This window comes from Platichthys flesus, chromosome 15, assembly GCF_949316205.1.
Source record: "Platichthys flesus chromosome 15, fPlaFle2.1, whole genome shotgun sequence".
In the NCBI taxonomy this organism is placed as follows: Eukaryota; Metazoa; Chordata; class Actinopteri; order Pleuronectiformes; family Pleuronectidae; genus Platichthys; species Platichthys flesus.
Window position 1 is genome coordinate 11,376,599 of NC_084959.1, and position 16,195 is coordinate 11,392,793.

The 16,195-nt window shown below is 43.0% G+C and overlaps 1 protein-coding gene and 2 long non-coding RNA genes across 5 annotated transcripts; 1 reads left to right on the plus strand and 2 right to left on the minus strand.

The window, feature by feature from the left end:
• Nucleotides 1–1,840: 1,840 nt before the first annotated feature.
• hephl1b (hephaestin-like 1b) lies at nucleotides 1,841–16,195 on the plus strand. 2 transcript variants are annotated; one of them, XM_062405767.1, is made up of 20 exons: nucleotides 1,841–2,147; nucleotides 4,774–5,018; nucleotides 6,299–6,511; nucleotides 7,205–7,396; nucleotides 7,517–7,771; nucleotides 8,259–8,427; nucleotides 9,276–9,409; nucleotides 9,530–9,661; nucleotides 10,315–10,520; nucleotides 11,078–11,222; nucleotides 11,371–11,583; nucleotides 12,138–12,360; nucleotides 12,608–12,747; nucleotides 13,171–13,296; nucleotides 13,391–13,497; nucleotides 13,630–13,864; nucleotides 14,234–14,373; nucleotides 15,216–15,369; nucleotides 15,506–15,520; nucleotides 15,777–16,195. In XM_062405767.1, the coding sequence occupies exons 1-20, from the start codon at nucleotides 1,966–1,968 to the stop codon at nucleotides 15,854–15,856; spliced, it is 3,306 nt and encodes a 1,101-aa protein (XP_062261751.1). In that variant the 5' UTR covers nucleotides 1,841–1,965; the 3' UTR covers nucleotides 15,857–16,195. The 2 variants fall into 2 exon arrangements, with proteins under 2 accessions (XP_062261751.1, XP_062261752.1); XM_062405768.1 differs by lacking the exons at nucleotides 1,841–2,147; nucleotides 4,774–5,018 and adding an exon at nucleotides 5,106–5,303.
• On the minus strand, nucleotides 4,070–6,424 carry LOC133969349 (uncharacterized). The gene is made up of 2 exons (XR_009924198.1): nucleotides 6,283–6,424; nucleotides 4,070–4,998 (listed from the first exon to the last, which is right to left on the minus strand). It is a non-coding gene; the product is annotated as an uncharacterized LOC133969349 (long non-coding RNA).
• On the minus strand, nucleotides 9,405–12,179 carry LOC133969350 (uncharacterized). 2 transcript variants are annotated; one of them, XR_009924199.1, is made up of 3 exons: nucleotides 12,097–12,179; nucleotides 11,024–11,111; nucleotides 9,405–9,537 (listed from the first exon to the last, which is right to left on the minus strand). It is a non-coding gene; the product is annotated as an uncharacterized LOC133969350 (long non-coding RNA). The 2 variants fall into 2 exon arrangements; XR_009924200.1 differs by having other exon boundaries at nucleotides 12,087–12,179.

A 16,195-nucleotide genomic window follows, 5' to 3' on the forward strand; every position in this document is an offset into this window, starting at 1 on the left:
TAAGATTAAGATTAAGATTGAGATTAAGATCCATTTATTCATCCCAAACACATGCACAGACATGCAAATGCACACTCATGCAGGTAGGGAAATTTAACTTCTGCTTTTGACCCATCTGGTGAAGGACACACAGAGCAGTAAGCAACCATGTACGGCGCTCTGGGAGCAGTTGTTGGGGGAGTAAGGTGCCTTGCTCAGGGGCACTAGGCAGGGTAGGGAGACTCTTGGATTTTTGGACAGATCAATCCAGGTTCGTCTTTTGTTGTCTCTCCGTGGAGTCGAACCAGAGACGAACCAGAGACCTTCTCTGCCCATAGTCCAAGTTTCTGCCACTAGACCTGCAACTAGATTGTTGGGAAATTACGCACCAAATTTGTAAAGTAAATCAATAGCACAAAAACACATACCTGAGGATAGCATGGGAATCCTTCGATTCAACCAAGCAGAATATCGTGAACAGTGTAGAAATCGTCCAGAAATCATTTGTATTTCCAGAGGTGTCTATTCCACAGTGGATCACTGAGCAGATGCCTGAATGAAATTGACACGAGAGCTCACGTGATCTTGTGGAACAGTGTATTCTTTCACACTGAGGTGTCCCAACAGGGTCGGCAGAGTAGGTGATTACTCCGAACTGACAGGGGGCCCATGAGAAGGGCTGATCACAATAGTCACCAACAACGACCACCCCCAGGTCCCTTTAACCTGGGGCCCTCAAAGTCCCTTGAAACAGCCCTGTTTCTACAGGCTTGGATTTCAGGGGTCACAATAGAGCCACAAGACAAAAGACAACATAATCATCCCCCGAGTGGAGAGATTGACCCTGTTGACCTATACAAGCACATACCAGAGTAATAACAGTGCACTTTTTTAAGCCTTGCATCATTGTGACTTTATTTCCAATATAAAATGTACACAGTGTTGGTTTTTGCATCATATCACCTCTGAGATTTTTAGAAAAAGGAAGCATAGATATGAGATGTGGAGCCAACAGTTCACCCAGCTTGATCTCTGCTGCTGCACTGTTCAGAGCTGGTCAGCAGGTGTCAGCTTCTGCACTGTTTAGATGCAAGGTTTGAGGCGCTAGTTTGAGATGAAGTCTATTTCATTGGTTGTGTAGTATTTCTACAACCAGGAAAAAAGAAATATCTCAACTTAATTTAAAGAGCTCAGCTACTTGCTATTTGAATGTTAATGAATTTGGCACAAGGGGACTTATTTTGATAATTTGCAAATCCCATTGCAAGGGAACTTATTAAGTTTTGGTTTCCTTTTTAAACTATCTCAAATTATTCTATTCGGTGTCAAATAAAACGAGGTATATCTTTCTCTACTTGGCAAACCAAGTTGTTCAGATAAATGGTTTATAACTGACTTTATGACTCAAAGACACTTCTTCTTTGATTTATCAAAAAGTGATGAGGTTGGAAGATTTAATAATCAGACCGAGAAAATCACATCCTAATTACAGGCCATAATATTTGATTTTTTTAATTGCAATGTTTCATTATAATCCCAAACAGTTCTCTTAGGTGCACTCGCACCAGCTGAGAAACATGCTTATTCATCACCTCTGGAAAACTGACAGCCAATTGAGACAATCCACGCTGCTTGAGTCTGCATTTCAGTATAAGTAGATTAATTACCTTTATTTCCCAGTAGGAGATTTCAATCATTGGTAATTAACTGGAGAACATTGAGTGGTTATTATCATCGTCCGTGCACGTCTGATGGCGGATACCACAGGAGGAGGAAGAGGAGGAGGAGGAGGAGGTGCTCGCTCCTGCTGAATAGACCAACTGTTCCCCCCCTTTGCGCACTTTCATAAGAACTGAAGCAGCAGCAGCAGCAGCAGCAGTGAGAGTGACTGTGTGCGTACATGGAGGAGACACTGGTGCTCTCCGCTTCCCCGACCGTCTGCACAGCTCTGCCGCGGGACCAGTAAGAGGAGCGACCCTCTGCACCATGGCCCAGACTTTGAGGCTGTTTGCGGGTTGTTTGTTGTGGATGTTGTCGCTCCTGTCCTCCGGGGCGGGAGGGACGCGCAGCCGGGACAGAGTTTACTATGTGGGGATCATTGAGGAAGCGTGGGACTATGCTCCAAGTGGCAAAAATCTGCTCAACGGGAAACGGGTCGGAAATGACGAGTGAGTTGTGATACACTGACATGACGTAGATTCTATTCTTCAGATTCAGGGTCCAGAATGAAATACAATCAAAGACAGTAAAAAGATTTAAATAAGCATATTTTTGATTGATTGATTGATTTAGATTTATATACTGTACCATAGGCTACTAAACTATACTATATGATACAATACCATATTATAGCCTACTGTACTAATGTATATTATACTGCATTATACTACTATTCTATACTACACTCAATATTAATACTAAATTTATAATCCTCCAACATCCGTTTATCATAATATTTCTACATTTTTTAACAGGTACTAGTCTTAACCATATGGTTAATACAGAGGAAAATGTGATTCATTATTATTGACATGTTCATTATTCACTAACAACTAAACCAATGTATCCACAGCTGGACTTCATAGTTTGCAGTACTACTATATATTTCATAAAACAGAGATTATTTCATTTTCAGAGTCACTGAGCTGCAAATACATGTACACATGAGATTTCTTAGGACAGATTGGAAAGTAAATAATCCTGCAGCGACAAACATTTCACTCGCACTACATTATCTCAGTCTCTTGTGTAGTAGTCTCTTATACCATCATTATAAGCAACTTCAAGTTTCTCTATAATCTTGCTTTCTTCTGTCAAGGTATTGAATTTGTGTTATCATCCAATCATTAATCATACACGTTAAATTGACATGTGAGGTGTTGATATTACTGACACACCTGAAGTGATGTAAGTGCTGAAAGATCCCTACTATTAGCACAAAGATTACAATAAGTTTTAAAATGGAAAAGTTCTGCACTAAGTCGTGTTGTCCGTGTCTAGACTTCTCAGGGGATTGTTGGGTGCGTAACTGACCGTCTGGCATTTACAGAGGATGGTGACTAACAGCAAATATCTGCTCTTCGTCCTGCGATCAGCAGCTAGATAAACCAGGGCCACACAAAACATCTGCTTCCCATATAAATCAGAGAAAAGTTTTCATCAGGCACCTCAATACTGTTATGTTTTTGCAAAGTAGCTGCATCAGCAGAAAGATGTAAGTGGGTGCAAAGTCTGGACTTTGTGAGGATTTTCTGAATGCCTCCAACCCGGTGATTAGGAACGTTTAATGTACTTCGCCTTTAAGTTTTAGATGGAAAGCTTAGCCCAGAAATAATACTGTTAACGTGGCCGGCAGCTGTGTTCCTCCTGGCTGTAAATCTGATAGAGCCCATGTTGTCATTTGGAGGTTAGATGGTAGATTAAGGGAAGTTTTTTTTTTGTTTTTATAATTATCACTAGATTAAAAGACTCTCAGAACACACAGCATAACGCGCTGCTTTGATTTTCAGGTAATTTAAAGTACATTAATGGATTCAGATGGAAAATGTAATTTGTAAAGAGGAGATGACAAGGCTGCTTTTCACGGACCTGACAAACACATGGACTACAGCCCTCTTTCACTCATAATCATGATTTTTCTAATCGCGCTTTGATTATTCCAGTTTGCCTCCTCTTCTTAGAAAGAACACTTTGAAGCAACAAAACATCCTCAGGAAATGCTGGACTTTTCCTGACTCACTCCTTAGAGGGAGGGTGGTTGATCATGAGCACACAATTTCTCAGACCAGGGGCTTAGTAAAACCCCCTTTTAGATTGTCAGCAAACAACGACCCATGCATGCATCGACTTAACATTATGCTTTCCATCCTTGTTGTCTTGACTATGTGCTGGATGTGCAGTAGCAAGAGTGTGTTTGCCGCAGCTCTTGTAACGGGTCCTTAACTACAAGAAACATGTAATCACAATAGTGACAAGTCCAGTGGTTGGAGAGATACAATTTGTTCTGCAGGATTATAGTGTGAAGAGCTTTGTGACCTGCTCATGTGCGGTTTGATGTGAATTTCCATTAGTTATGGACAAAGACAGTAAAGAATTTAAAAGATAAAAAGAATTTAATAGAGCGAATACCTTCTAACCCCCTTAATTTGAATCAAGCCCATCAGTCCTCTAAATGTGTCTGATCCATGGATCCCAGGAAAATTAGCAAAACATTTTCAAAAATACAAGTGACAAATAAATCTGCCATTTACCACTGTTTCCAGATTTGAACCAAAATGTAAAGATTTCTTCCTTGGACCATGTCCAGTCCTTCCACCAAGATAGTTAGAAATCAGTCGAGTGATTTTTGCGTATCCCTGCTCACAAACAAACAAGTAAACCAATGGACAGCAGGGGAAAGGTAACTTAAAGGTATTTTTTTGTAAATATTTATAGTTGTATAGTTGGTCACAGGGATGCAGTTTGTATCTTCACACAAAGTAAGAATTTGCATTGCTCTGACGGTGTATGCATATATAATCTAGCTCTAATGGATGTTGTGTTTCTCCTTGTGCTTTAACATTCCTTACAAATATCTGTGCTTGTTGCAAAAATATATATCATGACGGTGAGATAGGAGTGTGTGTCATTTTGCAATCCTGTTTTGAGAATATTCTATAATACTTTAAGATGTGCAAACAGAAACAGGATTACTTGCCATCTCTTTCTCATCCACCTCCTGCATACCCTCCTCTGTGTGTGAATCCCCTGCTGTGTCTGGTCTGTATCGCCCATGTTTTTCTGTCTCGATCTCAGGCATGCGTCTGTGTTCCTGGAAAAAGGAGACCACCGAATGGGCAGCGTTTATAAGAAGGCCATGTTCCGGCAGTACACGGACGCCACATACAGCACACAGGCTCCCCGGCCTGAGTGGTTGGGCTTCCTGGGGCCAATCCTGCGCGCGGAGGTCGATGACGTTATCACGATCCACCTGAAGAACTTTGCATCCAGGGGCTATTCCATGCATCCCCATGGAGTCTTCTATGATAAGAAATCAGAGGGTAGAGTGTTACACTAGCAATACAGTACATGTGATCATAGAAATGCACATATTGTATTTTCACACAGAAAGGCAGTAAATTAATAAGTTATGCTTTACATTACATATATGGTCATTTTTACATCAGCCAAGGAGGTTATGTTTTTGTCCGTGTTTATTTGTCTGTTAGTTAGAAGGACCAGAAATAACTCCCTGATGGATTACCACGAAACTTGAAGGATGAAGTGGGTCAGGAAAAGAAGCCGAAGCCATTTCGGTGCAGACCCAGTATCAGGGGCAGAACCAGGTTTTTTTAACATTTTAAAATAGGGCGTTTGTTGACATTTTCACCAATTCACCAAAGAATAGTTCATGGATCTTGTTGAACGAAATTATGGCATGTTAGCATGTTTTCCTCTGCTCCAGTGACAATCCTGTCTCTAATAAGACACTGAGAGGCAGGAAAGAAAATGGATAAGTCCAATGTGAGACATACTTTAAGAGCCCTGTGTACAAGTGCAGTAAGTGACATGGCAACAGCCATAACTCAGTGACCTACATGGAAGATGTGGCCTCTTGTCAAAACGTCTTTCAAGTGTTCTGACCTTTGCAGCCCGTTGTTATGTAACAAAGCCCCCATCCCCCACCTATGTAGGAGTATCCATCCTGGTTCAAGGATTTCAAAAGTCTTAAAAGAAAACAGAAGTGAAAGTAAAATTTGGTGTTTCCTCTTTCAACAGAATGCAGGCTGGAGCCTGTGGTGCATCAGTCTTTCTATATGGCACACAAGCTCAGATAAACTTTAACTATCAGCTGTTGAGTCAAATAGTTTTAATAAACAGCACCTTGCACAAGAAGGGAGAGAGTTGTGGGCCTATTGACTCTGAAGGGGGAAGTGGGGACGACACACATAAAACTTTGAAATCAGATAAGTGTGTCCTTAATTATTTCTCATGACGAGTGCATATGGGGACAGAGGTCGGTGTGCCCATGACTAAGACTGAGGTGTTTATGTGTATATAGATCACACACACGTGGAGGCTGTAAGCTTAGCAGAGATAGAGAAGAAGTAGATATCACCATGATTTGTAAACCTAAACAACTGAAGCATATAATATGCATCTTTTAGAATCATTTGTTTCAGGCCTATTATTTTCTAAATTCGTCCTTATCACGTTTCAAACCCTAACCCTTACCATTTAGATGTGGCTCTACTGGCGTAACAATGAAGTCAGAGCGGCAGGCAGAGCTGCTCTCTAAACAGAAAAATCTCAACATAAACATACTGTATTTTCCCACCAGGGGCGCTCTATCCAGATGGGACATCAAGCAGGTTGAAGGAGGATGACTCCGTTCCCCCACAAGGCAGCTACACCTACCGCTGGGAGGTCAGGCCAGAATTTGCCCCCACGGAGGATGATGCTAACTGCCTGACCTGGGCCTACCACTCTCACGTAGACGCTCCTAAGGACATTGCCTCTGGACTTATCGGGGCTCTGCTCACCTGCAAGAAAGGTATGAAGATATGTGAGCACAAGCTATGTATTGTTTTTTACTTCAGAAGAAGGATAACTGTTTTACGTGAGTCATAGTTACAGTCACCAAGGGCCTTTTTGAACCTGTCTAAAACAAAGATATTGGGAAACCAGAGGCGAGGAAAATGAAATGTGCCTCTATCAGTGTTTGGCTACCTTCATATAAAATATTTTAACCCTAACCTGCTATTTTGCTACATCTATGACCCAGTTCAGACCTTATATTAACATCCATCCTGAGTCATCCCATCCCAAATCTTCGGTGTTATCTTAGGTAAAGCTCTGAGCACATTCAAATCCCTACTGAGATCTGATCATTAAAACCACATTTAGGAGTTCTCTGCGACACATGTGGCCACATTCTCCTCACTGTGCAAACACAAATGCATCTGGACCCACTACAGGGACCATATGTGGATTTGTTTGTAACCTACGCCACAATACGAAGATTGATTCAGCCCCTCCTGACTCCTCTCTCTCTCTTGCTTGCTCGCCTGTGCTGCTAGTGATAATCTCATATAGAGCAGGGAAGTGAGATCTAATCACGAAGTGAACAGAGGAATCATATTTAGGACACATTTTAGAGCCAGGTGTAAACACATGTACTTAAAGCTGAGCACTTGAGCACCAAGTCTGCATAAGACCTATGTTTCATGTTTTTGCATGAGCGCAGGAACCTTGAAGGAGACAAAGCCAGAATCCGTCACAGACTCAGCCCGCAATGATGTGGACCAGGACGTCTTCCTGATGTTCAACGTAGTGGACGAGAACCTGAGCTGGTACCTGGAGGACAACATTAAGAGCCTCTCGGATCCAGATGGAGTCGTAGATGACGAAGACTTCCATGAGTCAAACCTGATGCACGGTGTGTCTTTCAAATATGATCGCAAACCTAATTTTCACACATTTGCTCAACATATGCTATGAAAGGAGGTGTCTTTGTCCTTTCCTCTGACCTCGCTCTGTTGGATTCTCTGTGTTACAGCCATTAACGGCTACATGTTTGGTAACTTGCCCGGGATCAAATTGTGCCAGGACCGTGCAGTGGCCTGGCATTTGTTCGGCATGGGCAACGAAGTTGACATTCACACAGCCTTTTTCCATGGAAACACGTTGCTCGACCGTGGCCATCGCACAGACGTCCTCAGCCTGTCCCCTGCCACGTTTGCTACCGCTGAAATGGTCCCGAGAGCAGGAGGGAAGTGGCTGCTGACCTGCCAGGTCAATGACCACCTGCAGGGTAGGGCTCCTGACCTTTCACCTCTTTGCACAGAGACTTACTGAGTTGCTGACAGGGGGAGAATTCGTTTTTGTGAGGTATAGTCAAGGCCATTATGTCAGTTTGTGATGTAACGAGTCTTAAAGCTTGTATTTCAAAAGACGCCAGGAACAAAGTCTATCAATCAACGAGATGAATGAGTTTTATTTGCTATGAACATACTATGAATAACTGTCATAGAATTCCTTTGTATCATTCCAGGCTTTATATAATGTTTATTCTTATTCCTGTGTTGTTCAAAGAAAGTGTTATTTACCCTCCAAACCACACCTCTGGTAGTTTAGTTTAGTTCAGATCTTGACCTCTCTTTAATAGGATGTCAGCTACAAGATAAGGGCGTTGACAGTTTAAACTGAACCTTGGAGTATTTATAATTGATTTATCGTAAATCTGAATATCCAGAGTTGGTCTGTGTAATATTTTTGTGCATGTCTCTTACCTGTTGCAGCCGGGATGCAGGCCTTTTATGAAGTGAGTTCATGTGGCAGTGAGGCCATCACTGCAGCGCCAGGCGGCACTGTGAGGAATTTCTACCTGGCAGCAGAAAAGCTCCTGTGGAGCTATGCTCCCTCTGAAAAGGACCTGATCAACAACGTGTCCCTCACCGAGGCTGAAAGGTGGGCAGACGTGAGCAACACACTGGACTGGAGAGTTCAACCTACTGTAATTAATGATAACACACAGGGTCCCTGCTGAGTAAGGGGTGGATCATTATCCAGCCCAATGCACACAGGGATCCATGCCAGTTTTCTCCAAACTATTTTGATTATCGGGGGCCACATCCGTGCTTGTTTTATTGCATCAACTGGTCCGTTCATCACAGTCAGTCCGCCTAACATCCAGTCCTAAACTACATCTATGATGCAAATAACTTTACAGCTGTAATTAGACTATAACATCTTTCAAAGCACCTAATGTGGAATGACCTATGTGCTTTACAGCCATCAGCTGCATATATCATTAGAGCAGAAGTCTGAGATGTCACAGATGGATGGTTTTGCATGTAGAAAGAACAAGTGCGATAGTTTGGGAGAGGGCTTTATGCACACGTTCTGTACATCAGCATTCCTGCAGACTTCATCAAAGAGAATTGACCAAAGTTCCCCAGCATTGTGACGTGGATAAAACAAACAGGACGAAGACAGGAAGTTAAAAGAAGTAAGGGGCATGTAAGGTAAGAACTACAAAGCAAAGCAGGAAATGATAAGTTAGAAGCCTAAAAGAATCAAATTGCGGATCCAAACCCAGTCTAAATAGAGACCATCAAAAAGTCATTCTAAAGTCAGGGGAGTGTCCTATCACACAGTTGTTTATGTTACTGTTCTCTGACCTGACACGGTGAAACCCTCTCTGACTGGAGACATGTTTATTCTGTTCAGTTCCACTGTCACGCTGCTGATTCATCCAGACCTAACATTAATCTCTACCTCCTCTCTGTCTCCCCCCTCCCCTGCTTCTCTCTTAGTGCATCAGAGATGTTTTTTGGCAGAGACGGTGGGAGGATCGGGGGACAATACGTGAAGGTGATCTACAAGGAGTACACAGACAATACCTTCACTGTTTCAAAATCACCTGATCCTGGACATTTAGGAATCCTTGGTAAGACGTTCCAGATTTGATAAAAACAGATCTCTGCTTGTCTTATGCCTTTGCCCTCTCTCTCTCTCTCTATCTTCTGCCTCGTCCAGTTCCACTAATCTGTTTGTTGTATTTGTCCAGGTCCGGTCCTGAGGGCAGAGGAAGGAGACACTATCAGAGTGACGTTCATGAATAAGGCTGATAGAAATTACAGCATCCAGCCTCACGGCGTGCACTATGACAAACTCTCCCAGGGAACCAGCTATGAGGACGGTGAGGAGGCAGCCACAGATTCTTATTCACAACCGAGAAACTGTGATATAATTGTTAAATATCAGAACTCAAATTGAGTGAAAACCAGGGGAGTGGATCGATAAAAATGATGCTGCAGCCGATAATTGAAAAGTTCAGATATTAGCATCTGAATTCTACTTGAATATGACTGGATATATTTCCCTTTTTGTGCCTCTAATGAGGGCTTGACTAATACTTGTATGAACAAAAAAACTCCAAAATAAGTAATTCACAAGCTGTATTGCAATGAAATGTGTTTTAATTTCCGAATATCACTAATCGACATATGAAAAGTGTTGCCAGGCTCAATTTGTAGACACAAACTTTGATTGTGACACCACCTGGGCCTTAATTTAACCTTGTTTTTATTGTTAATTTTAGGAGTGATATAGCTCTCATTGTTTTTAGGCAAGCCGAATACATTCAGATCCGTAGCACCATTTTCTCTGTGCAAGTTTTATTGGTTATATAGTTTTATGTTTGCTCTGTGACCGGAATACAAATGAATGCTCTCTGAAAGAACCAAGGTCACTGGTAATGTCAGCAGCGTCTTTGATATCATATCTGTGGGGATTAACAAATGACTGAAGTGATACCAGATCGGATAATCGCGGGACTTTGTTATACTGCAGGTGTTGACAAGCCCGGCTCCCACGTTGGCCCAGGCGAGCGCTTCGTCTACACCTGGCAGGTCCTCGAGGGTCCGTCTCCATCTGACTCCCTCTGTATCCCCTACCTCTACTACTCCGGCACTGATCCTGCAGAGGACACCAACTCTGGGCTTGTGGGACCTTTGCTCGTGTGTAAGAGAGGAGCGCTGACGGAGAAGGGAACCCGGGTACAAAATATCTCATGCAGAGAATGAAATCCCTTATTTAAATAATCTTCAACCCACAACTGTTTGCTTTTAATTGTTTTATTGAATCATGGATTGACAAGGATTGATTAATGGAATAATTGTTACAAAAATAAAACTTCAATCATCGTTGTCGATTTGTATGGTGGCCCTGAAGTGCCTCCTTCAAACACGAAGGTAAAACACAAAAGGCGACAACAAATCACCAAACACGTTTTTGGCAGCATTTCTTTCCTTTTAAAAACAAAGACAGGTCAACCGTCACAACAAACGTCCCTTTCTGCTATTCTTAATTGTTTTTTTCTGATTTGACCAATGATGTCTTACACTTCAGGGCCACCAAGTATTTGTGCCTTTGCAGATAAAATAATGAGGCTGAGAATAAAAATGCTGAGAAGAAAATATAGTCGTTGATGTTTGCATGTTCAAAGATGAGTTTAAGAGTCTAAAACATCTTAATGTGTTTTCTGTGTTCATGCTGTTACCTGCAGCTGCGGCAGTGTCCTTATTGTCAGCTCTGTTTGTGCATTGCTTCACAGAAAGATGTGGACAAGGAGTTCTTCCTGCTCTTCTCTGTCATGGATGAAAACATGAGCTGGTACTTGGAGGAGAATATTCAAAAATTTGGCAACAAAGGGTCAAATAAAGATGATCAGGACTTCATCGAGAGCAATATGATGCACGGTAATCAGTGTGCTTGGCTAAGAGCATGTAGTTGTATCTCATTTAAATACTTCCTATAGCCACTCTCATACCATTTGTACGATCATTTCAGTGCACTTCCTACTTTTGATGTGTGTTGTCCTGATTAAATCTTCTCGATCACTTAAAGCTGTGAACGGACGCATGTACGGGAACCTTGCGGGACTCGAGATGTGCGCCGGGGACAAAGTTTGGTGGTACACCTTCGGCCTGGGCACAGAGGTGGACATCCATGGTGTTTATTTTGAAGGGAACACCTTCACCAAGCAGAGCACAACCCGTGACACAGTCAGCGTGTTCCCTCACATCACTGCCAGTGTCTCCATGCAGCCCAACACCCCTGGTCAGTCGTGTTGCTCTTCACATTCACTCAAAGCACATTTCCTCCTTCATATGCCATGTGTCCTCTGACCGCCAAACACAACACTTGACAACGGGAATCAGCAATAACCACTATGCAAACAGTTCAAAGCTTTCTGTTGTATTTGTATGATTTATGGGATGTTTGTTTGCTGCTTGGGTTAGTGGAATGTTCTTTCTCCTCCATTTGAATGACGTCTGCTCTCGAAAAACCTCATAAACAAATCAGAAATCAGTAACAGATACAGTGTCAACGCGTCATTGTGGATGCTGTAAACTTTAAACGAGTCAACTATGCTGACTGTTAGAGTAGTCTTTAAAAAAGAAACCTGCCTTTAATAAACATTTGTCTTTGTTTTTCCCACAAAAAATGAACTAGGTTAACATGTTTAAAATTGCATCATATCCTCCTTTAATAAAAAAGGAGGCATTATCTTGTCATGTCGTATCGTGTCATTGAAATCATTTATTGTTTCTATTTCTTACCTTATCTTACCTTATCTTATCTTACATTCACCTCTTCCATTTCTCTGTCAGGTGTGTATGAAGTGAGCTGCAGAGTGACTGACCACTACTCAGCTGGCATGAGGCAGCAGTACAGAGTCGACTATTGCCCAAGCCGTCAAGTGAAGCACACCCACACCCGCATTCAGCCAACTAAGATTGTGGAGTATTTCATCAGTGCTGAAGAAATCGAGTGGGATTACTCACCGGAGAGAACCTGGGAGCTGGAGAAGCACCAGGCCACATTACAGGACAGGTGTGTGTGTGTGTGTGTGTGTGTGTGTGTGTGTGTGTGTGTGTGTGTGTGTGTGTGTGTGCGTGTGTGTGTGGGTGCGTGTGTGTGTGTGTATGTGTGTGTGTGTGTGTGTGTGTGTGTGTGTGTGTGTGTGTACGAGCATGATAATTGTAGGATGATGCATTTCGGTGTCAGAGCCGGAGCATGTGATTAGTAGATTTACTTATAACCATATGTTAATGGGAGCAAATTGGCACATGTCTCCCAGTCCAGGCAGCGATTTTGTGGAGAAAGGGCCGAGGAGCATCGGATCACGCTATAAGAAGGTGGTGTACAGAGAATACACAGACGACACCTTCAGGGTTCAGAAGAAACGGCTGCCCAGTCAACAGCACCTGGAAATAATGGGTAAATTCAGCTGCACTCTGTGTTGTTTGTTTGGAGAAGTGAGAGGCGGTGGTCTAGTGGCAGAAACTTGGACTATGGGCGGGGAGGCTTCTGGTTTGTCTCTGGTTCGACTCCACGGAGAGACAACAAAAGACGAACCTGGATTGAAAAAAAATCCAAGAGTCTCCCTACCCTGTCTAGTGCCCCTGAGCAAGGCACCTTACTCCCCAAACATCTGCTCCCCGAGCGCCGCACAGGGTCGCTCACTGCTCTGTGTGTCCTGCACCAGATGGGTCAAAAGCAGAGGTTAAATTTCCCTACCTACATGAGTGTGCCTTTGCAGGTCTGTGCATGTGTTTGGGACTATTAAAAAAAAAAGAGAAAGAGAAAAAAAGAGAAGACAGAAAAGGCTGAAGACAACCCGTGTTCTCTCGTCCCCTGTAGGACCAATAATCAAAGCGGAAGTAGGAGAGCAGATCGTGATCTCATTCAAGAACAAGGCCACTCGTGAATACTCGATAGCTGCACACGGAGTCAGAGCCAGTGGCGCGCACATTCCTGTCAAACCTGGTGAGAGGCAAATTTGAACAAAATAAGTTAAGTGTAAAGTTCTCTTACAAAAGTCGGATTGACTTTTCTTTGTCCTGTGTTCTCTTGTCTTCAGGTCACATACTCGAGTTGACCTGGGATGTTCCCGTGAGCTCTGGTCCGGGGGTCTCGGATCCTAACTGCATCTCCTACGCCTACTACTCCAAGGTTGATTTCATTAAGGTGCATACACTCCGTAGACAATCACAGTCGCATCAGGATTCACCGAGTTGCTGTTGAAAGGAAGTGTCTCTTCTTTGGGTAAAAGATTTACTACATGTTTGAGACGGAGCAGCCTCCTTTGTTTATGTTCAGGATCTGTACAGTGGTCTGTTGGGGCCTCTGGTGATATGCAGGCCCGGGACTCTGCGGCGCGGCGAGGGGCCCGACAGACAGAGGGCTGACGTGGAGAAGGAGTTCGCTCTGCTCTTTATGGTGCATGATGAAAACCAGTCCTGGTACTTGGAAGAGAACATCAGGACGTACCTCGGCGTCGACCCCGATGCCTTCACGTACGACGATGAATTTGAAGAAAGTAACATGATGCACGGTGAGAGATAAGAAAAGAAGGGGGGGGGGGGGGGAAGTGAAACCATAAAATCTATTATAAACATTTACATTTATGGATTTTCATGAGAAATCATGAGTGCTGCCCCTATTTGAGACAAAACTAACCTAGCTATAAATCAAATGGGTAGCCCAAACCAACGTGATCTGATTTCAAATTATTTGTCCGAACTTGGTCGATGGATCCCGATGGGCTTGGGTCGGGTAGCCACACTCCAGTTGGGGTTGGTGTCAACACGTAAAAGGAAGATCTGTGATACTAGGTTTCCTTCCTGAAAATGTTTGTAGTGTGATTCTCTGTGTGATGACGTGAGTGTGTGTTAACCTCTCTGAGTGAATGTGTATGTTGAAGGGATCAATGGTAAGCTGTACGGTAACCTCCATGGACTGGTGATGAGGCAGGGCCAGAAGGTCGACTGGTATCTACTGGGAATGGGCAACGAAGTGGACATGCACACCGTTCACTTCCACGCTGAGACTTTCACCTACAAGGTAACTTACAACACCAATGGAAAAAGATTGTTGTTATTTTCTTTTATTAAAAGCATGTGAGGCAATGGTATTTATACACAAATACCACTGGTTTAATCTTGTAGTGGGGCTGCAACAATGATGATAATGACTTTTACATTACATTACATATCATTTAGCTGTTTTTTTATTAAGTATAAACACCAGAGCAATGATGGTTATTAGACATCATCATCTTGACCAAGCTGTTAGAAGAGATGTGTTTTTAGTCTGTGGTGGAAGATGTGTAGACTTTCTGCAAACAGTCGTGATTTTGTGGATTGACTAATTGGCATTGGGGGAACAGCAAGCCGATTGGCCGATGCAGAGTGGAGTGGACAGGCTGGGGTATAAGGTTTAACCATGCCCTGGATGTAGACTGGACTGGGCCTGATCCGTTCACAGCACTATACGAATGTACAGTGTCTTGAAGGGGATGTGGGAAGCCACTGGTAACCAGTGAAGGGAGCGGAGGAGCGGAGTCGTGTGAGTGTAATTAGGTAGGTTGATGACCAGTCAAGCTGTTGCATTCTGGATGGGTCGCAGAGGTCAGATGGCACTAGAAGGCAGACCAGAACCTGCGTCGCCTTCTGAACAAGAAGGGGGCGTATACTCCTGATGTTGTGCAGCATGTGTCTACACAAACGGGGTGTTGCAGAAATGTTGGCGGTTAATGGAGAGTTGCTGGTCTGTACAGGTTCCTAGCAATCTGGGTGGGGGCAACCACAGTGTGTTTATATCCTCTTTTTTGTTCCCTTATGTTGTACCTTATGCACTGTGTGTGTGTGTTTGTGTGTGTGTGTGTGTGTGTGTGTGTGTTTCAGACGGACCATGTCCACCGTGCAGACGTCTTTGACCTCTTCCCGGGGACTTTCCAGACTGTGGAGATGGTGGCCGGGATCCCAGGGACTTGGTTGCTCCACTGTCATGTGACTGATCACATCCGAGCGGGCATGGAGACCACCATCACCATCGAAGGTGCGTGTGTGTGTGTGTGTGCGTGCGTACGTGTGTGTATGTGTGATTGTGTTTGTGTGTGTGTGTTTATTAAAATATACAGCAGTTAAAGAGGATTTCTCAATTATCTCAATTTATGTTTTGTTTTTTTTTCCAGAAAACTCCTCACATGGTAAGCACCCAAACTCTACATATTATTAGGAATTATTGTCACTGCACCACCTAATCTGAAACTTCAGATTATCTGAGGGAATTTAAGACACACATTATTACAATAAATAGCTTCTATTACAATAATATTAAGGGTGATTTTCTTGAAGAAATTCTTATTTTTTCCCGCTGCTTTTAAAAACAAGTGACACACGGACACCAGCAGCTGAAATGCCTCCTGTATCTGACTTCCCTCTCAACATGTTTTCGTTCCCCAGCACCAGAAACCAAAGGCTCCATTCAGGCGCTGCTGCTCCAGCTCATACTCTGCTTCTTGGCCGTAGGTGAACTGCACTGATGAGAGGACATTGGACTGTGTGTAACCACCATAAAGCACAATTCCAGGGACAGAAATCACTGTTGGTGTGATTGCTGGAGAATATGAACTCTATGTAAATATCAAACACTGATCAGACCAGTTAAGATTTATCTGCGACGGTGCAATCGTGTTAAAAGCTCAGGATCGTTTCATTTGTTAAGACTGAAAGAATTTGTTTGACTTAATACTGATCTATGTTTTTTTTCTATGTTTTTTTTCTGTTTTCTGACATGTTGCACTGTGTTTGAGCAAAGCCCTGCGAGACCAAATATTTTAATACAGTTTTGAATGAGAAATAAACAATATGGTTTTACATGA